Raw genomic sequence first — 6,406 nt, forward strand, 5'->3', positions numbered from 1 at the left:
GAACCTCTATGTATATTGCGAAAGAGTCTGAAAGAGAAAATATCTTCCAGAAAAGTGTGCATCTGCTCAGTTTTAAACCTTCATTTGTATGCTCCTTTGCATAACTTGCTCTCTGCTGGAAACAACATGCTTAACAGTAGTCTTCCTCCTTCTCAAAATTTAGTGAAAACAGCTTTTAAATATATATACGAAATAATAAAATCTCAGAATAGATTTACCTGCATAAGATCCACAGCATCTTTTGCATCCCTCTCAAAGAAATCTGGAGGAAAGTCTCGAGATGGAGGAATGGACTGTCCATATCCCCGAGGATCCCAAGCAACAATTGTGAAAAGTTGCTTATTCATAGACTTAAGCTGTGGTCCAAAATCGGTTTGACCACTCCCTGAAACATCAAAATTTTTCAATGATAGTAACCACCATAATACATACATAGTACACATGGAATGGAAACCTGGGGGGAACTTGTATCTTAATTCTAAAAAAGAGATTATCCATCAGCTGAGATAAACTTTATCTCTAACTGTAACTAACCGTTGCAACTCTCAGACAGGAAGTACTGCTATAAAAATCTTTACAACTATCTGCAATATGCTGTCTACACAGATGCTTCATAACAGAATCTTAAGCTGAGTTACCTGGGCAGGGATTTAGCTCTAACAGATTTAAAGCACTAGCATGGTCATTGTTGTGTCTCTGGACAACAGTGGTGGTTTATCTGAACAGGGGATGAGGGGACACAAAAGCATAAAAATGTACATTTTATTTTTTCTTGTATTTGTTACCAAAATAAGGCAAATAGCCATTGTTCTGTGCAGAACAGTTTCTTTTATTGATGGCTCATATCTTCAAAAGATTAAAAAATTATGTACTCTGCTCTGTTGCACTAAGCTATCTATGAACACCAGATAAAGGCGTGACTGCAATTGATTTCTTATTTGCATTATGGTCATGTGGTAACAGAATCACGTGCTGCATGATTAAAACCTCTTCAGGTCTAACATATTTACATGATGTAAGTCAAATATCAAACTGGCTATCCATTGTTATATTAAAAAGGCTGTTTAGGGCATTTAGGATTTCCTTTCTGTTTACATGGAGACATACGTTCTCAGATACCTCCTCCTATACCAGCAGCTGGTCTAAATGATAAAAGAGGCTGTATATAGCATGCCATGACGAGCTGACTACAGCCTGGCGTGATCTCTCCTCTCTTGCAACACCAATTAATGCCTAGAGTCAGAAGAAAAATACTAGGTGTTTTGAAAAATACCAACTCAATTCGATTAATATTAACCACATATTTGTATGAATCTCTGCACTATCGTGCATATGCCTGTTATACAACATTTCTTGAAACTTAGAAAAAAATTCACAGTGCTGAAAGCACATCTGAATACTGTGTTTTCTCAATACTTTCTGAATTAGAAAGAGAATCATTAATTCTGTTTTGATGTAGTTTACAAAGAGTCTAGAGACTAATGAATTCTGTTGAGCTAAAAGCACTTACCTGGTTGCTGTGACACACTTACTAGTCTGTTAATACCCTAAGTAGTATACCATAATATTGAAAACTTAGTACAGAGGGAAGAAGTACGTGACAGTCAGAACGTAAAGCTCGCTCCAACATGCTGCCCAAAAATATTAAACCATGAACTTAATAATGGTAAAGACACCAAGCCTAACTATTACTGTTTGTGATAACACTAACTGAACAACAACGATGTACACCTAATAATAATAATATTACTGACATCTGAAGATTTCTATTTAAAGAGTTAGTTTTGGCAACAGGATTACTAGTTTAAAAGGCAGCTTAAAAGACTGTTTAAAATTAACAGATTAAAACACATGACTACTAGAGCACCCCTCGCATTAACTTTTTTCCACCCTCCCCTTGAAAATTGTTTGAAAGAAAGAACCACTTCTTAAAGACTTGAAAATGTTGCTGCCAAGAACAAATGTTTCCTGCTCTTCAATCTGTGACATTCTGTCATTTTGATCAGCAATTCAGTTAAGCATGAGTCCATCTCTGAGCACAGTAATGGTCCTGCGGACAGCCTGCCATGAACTGCTCGTAAGTCTGGTTGGTTCTGCAGAACTGCAAGAACCCAGGAAAATAAAGCCTGTGTTAATTTTAAAAGGCTGTTACCAAAAGCAGTGGTCTCAATGGACAGATACCACTTAGCTAGCAGAACCTCAGAAAGCATCTGAGAATCTTAATGATGTTGCCCTGAATAACCAAAACATGAAAATGCACTTTTACGCAAAAAGCAAGTCTCAGCTGTGCCTTCTTCATTACGATAATAAACTGCAAATGCTGCATTGTCTATTAACTCAGGTGGAATGCACCTAGTTTCTGAAAAGGAATGCATAACTCAGACTGTAACAAATATAGCTGTCCTGGTATTTTTCCCTCCCTATTGTTCTGCACCTCGAGTAGCTATTTGCCCCCTGTGCAGGACGCCTCCTTCGGACAGTTAAATCCCAAAGTGTGAGTGAGTATTACACAAGTCAAGACATTGTATAAAAGGTGCCTGGTGAGATAAATGACATCTTTAAAAACTGTTAACTGACTTTTCCTATCTGTTGTTTGTGTAGTAATTTTTTTTTAATGACAATGCTCCATAATCAATCAGGTGTTGAAAGCGTTACAAAATTGTTTTGTGCATTCTAGCTTGAGACCAGATGGTGAAAAAGGGGGTTGCTCTAGAAAGATAAGACAAAGTCTCCAGACCTAGCATTCCGGGAAGCAGAAGAACTGCATGGCTTCCTTCTCCTGTCCGCTGATAATGCAAATGGACTCCATTCACGTGGATCTTGGCAGACGTCACTGAAGTACTAGGGATGGGGGAAGGGGGGGGGGGAAAAAAGGAAACATTCAGAGAGTTCTCATTACTACATGGTCATTCAGTGAATATAAAATAATTACCTTTTCTAGATATTAATGATGATACAGTGAGATTGAAATGGGTCACTTGCCTTTCATGGATGCACAAACGACTAAACAAAAAACTTGTCAGGAGCAGAGTATTCAGCTGTGACCACCATGCAGCATAAAGGGGAGAAAAAGCCAGTCTCATAGTGCAACAAGGAGAATATAAAAGCAGCTTTACATGGCTAAAGAAATATATTGAAAGAAATGTCTTGAAGAAGAGAAACCTCATTCTGTCACAGCATAACTCTTGAAATGTCTGGTGTTCACCTCGTTATGACGAAGTGAGCCTCTCCATCTGCCAAAGAAACCATAACCTATTGTTACGGCTCCTCATGAACCAGAGGGTCTGTGATGAAAACCACCTTGCACTGAGATAAGGGTGGAAAAGAAGAATGTGATAATATTACTGTGAGTGGAATCTCAGCAGGAGATAATGCTTAACTGGAAAATACCACATGACCGAAGAAACCCGCCCACCGAGCAAGTATCACAGAAACCAACTGCATAGGTCACCTCTCAGCCCCAACCCTGAAACCCCTATGTTAATGTTCAGTACAAAGGAAGACACATACGTAAAGGCAAACAGATAATCTGAGAAGGAAGAAAGATTGAAGGTATCTTCTCAACCATATAAACCACTGCATCTGTTCTCCCCAGCATGTTCGTGCCCTACTGGTTGCAAGACATCTTTTCAACAACCTAACTCATTTTAATTAAAGGTAATAGTATGATAAAAAATTTGCCATTTGGCTGCCTAATGGTTAACCTTCATTCCCTGCACTTCTCAGTTTGCCTAGATTGCCCTACGAATTCAATCAATGTGAAATTCACACACATACAGAAATGATGTTTTTCATCATATACGTAAGAATAATCTCTATTCCACAATATGCACTGTGCAACTTACTAAAAATTCAGTTCTAACACATAAATTCTGAGCTACTTAGAGCATGTAAGCATAGTGCCACTCATACAGAGTTTAAAAGGGTGGATTAAAGGTAAAATTTCCACAACCCTAAACTGTTCTCTTAAGGAAAATGACAACAGCTCACACAACAGCTTGTGAACTCAGGTTCCTAATACCTAAGTGGCATTTAAACCACAGAACCTGTTCAACACAAAGCCATTTGGATGTTACAGAAAATCCTGGTCTCCATAACCAATCATGCCACATGCCTAAACATAAGCTGTGACTGGGAAGAATAGGATCAGCTCCTTCTACCTGTGCAGATCCAGTTTGAGAACGGGAGAGCAAATGCAAATTTCTGGCAAAAATACAGCTCAAAGAAACATGCTGTGTCATTATAACATCAGTGAGTTTTGCTGAATTGTTATACAAATGTGTTTGCATTATTAGTTTGACTGTAATGTTAAACCTCCTTTAAGTCCATGTATATATATCACACCTACTGTGGCTATACACTTCACAGAATTCCGAATGTAGCAGTCAGATGGCCGCCTTATCCCCTTTCTGAATACCTGACTTTTGCTTTTTTCTATTCATAAAATAATTTTTTTCCCTTGACATAGCATCATTCGGTTTGTCATTCATTTCAACAAGAAATGAATAAATATATTTTATCATAATTCTCACCACAGCAAAGAAGCACCTTGCTCTTATTAAATTTTATAGGAATAAGTGATTGTCTTCATTTAGTCAGTTGTTCTGTCACCCAATGACATCCACCCTCCCACACTTGCATTGAGAAGTGAAATCGGGAACGTGTGTTGAAATGGAACCAGATGTAGTAACATAATAATTAAAAAACTGATGTTAATACTAGTAGACTGAGTTCGAAGTTGTACTCAGCCCACATAGTGGTCGTGAGCTGTGCGCTCCCAGCCATGAACGTGCGATGTCAAGCACCGTGAGCACCACAGCTCCAGCACAACAGCCACAGCACATGGGAGAGCTGGCCTTGGGAGCAGAATGATGCTCCAGTGACAGCAGCCATCAGGAGAAGAGACCAGACCCAAGGAACTTTCTAATTTATAGGGAGTGTGACAGCTATGGTATGAAATACTTCTCTTGGCCAGCTTGGGTCAGTTGCCCTGCCTTTCGCGCCTCCTGGCTTTAGCACCTAACTTGAAACTGCGAAAGACCCTGATCACTGTGGAGACCTGCAGACCATGGCTGGCCACAAACAAAAACAAAGTGTCCCATGGACTTTGTTCTCACTGAATCGGGTGCTGCAGGCTTCTAAAAAAATGCAGCTTTCCCGGATAGAAAATTGATCCTCCGATTCTACCTCAGAGAAACCAGGACAATGATTTGGTTTTGCTTCTGATAACAATTGCCAAATACACTTCCAGTTTCTAACAAAACAGAAATAATCACCATCTTGTTACCTTTTAAAAAAAAGGTTACCAACACGTATTTTTAATAGACAAGGAATACATATTCTGCCTTCCTGATTCAGATGCTAGATTTTTTTCCACACAGTTCTACACTTTTTTTAGAATTAATTATTTACATCAGGGGCTTGAGAATTTTGCTGAGTTTGTGATGCTTGTCTGCTCTTGGATTGTGCCTCAGTGTAAAGACCAGTGAAACCCAGGAATTTCACAAAGAGTATTTTCAATACCTTCTGGACTAAGGACAAATGGGTGGAGTTTTCTTATGCGCTGAGAAAATTTATTGGAACTGGTTACACCTAAGACAGATTTGGTCTTCCTCACACCAAGCTTCTGTGAGACTGAAATCACTTCAGTATGCTTGTCATCATGACCTCACTTCTGTCAAGCTTTCATGAAGACTGTGTTTTCCAGCGGTTGGCATAATCAGAAATGATGTTAAAACAAACCAACCCACTGTTTTGTAATTGAATTAGTAATGTCAAGGCTTATAGCTGTTTGAGAAGCACTGGATACATCCTGCCTACCTTTACCAAGACAGTACAGATGCAGAGTAGGCAGGTCTTGCACTGTGATTTGCTGGAGGCAAAAGCACCTCATACTGTGTAGAAGCGCAGCTTAATCTGGGAGCTACCTTTCTGTTCCAGCTGTGCTACAGTACAACCTAGTCTTGATCTGTGCAGGGGAAAAAAATGTTGCTGTTATGTCTGTTTTGGTTAATCGGATTCGCAGAATCAGCAGTATTATATACGGTACATAGATGTATTCTCTTTGCAACCTCGGTGACCTCCCGGAAGCACCTTATCCACAGGTGGCAGAGACGCGCAGCGGTTAGCAGAACGTCCTGCCTTACAGGGGAAAAGGAACTCGCAGAGGGGAGGGTGACAGACGCTGAAGAGAAGAGCAGCAGCCAAAGCAGCACAGCGAAAGCAGCTAAGGGGCTCTTCCCTCCAAGCGAGACGAATCTTCGTGCCTAAGTGCAGCAGCAGGCACCTCAGGGTATTACGGGCGTCCCCATCCTGTCATCCTCCCAAATCTAGTTTTAGGCCCTCTGCTAAAACATCTTGCTCACCCCTGAGCCCCCGCCCCGCCGGTGACACCTACCGGGACCTG

At 40.2% G+C, this 6,406-nt stretch overlaps 1 protein-coding gene across 1 annotated transcript in view; it reads right to left on the bottom strand.

Moving 5' to 3' along the window:
• Positions 1-2,862, bottom strand: part of BPHL (biphenyl hydrolase-like (serine hydrolase)) — a 16,104-nt gene extending 13,242 nt beyond the window's left edge. Inside the window, exons 1-2 of the mRNA XM_010145433.1 lie at positions 2,738-2,862; positions 219-385 (exon numbers count right to left, since the gene is read on the bottom strand). Of these exons, the coding sequence (XP_010143735.1) occupies positions 219-385; positions 2,738-2,744 (174 nt within the window). The 5' untranslated portion in view covers positions 2,745-2,862. The remainder of the gene's footprint in view (positions 1-218; positions 386-2,737) is intronic.
• Between the last annotated feature and the right edge of the window lie 3,544 nt (positions 2,863-6,406).

Source organism: Buceros rhinoceros, unplaced genomic scaffold (genome assembly GCF_000710305.1).
Source record: "Buceros rhinoceros silvestris isolate BGI_N320 unplaced genomic scaffold, ASM71030v1 scaffold19211, whole genome shotgun sequence".
NCBI classification, from domain to species: domain Eukaryota; kingdom Metazoa; phylum Chordata; class Aves; order Bucerotiformes; family Bucerotidae; genus Buceros; species Buceros rhinoceros.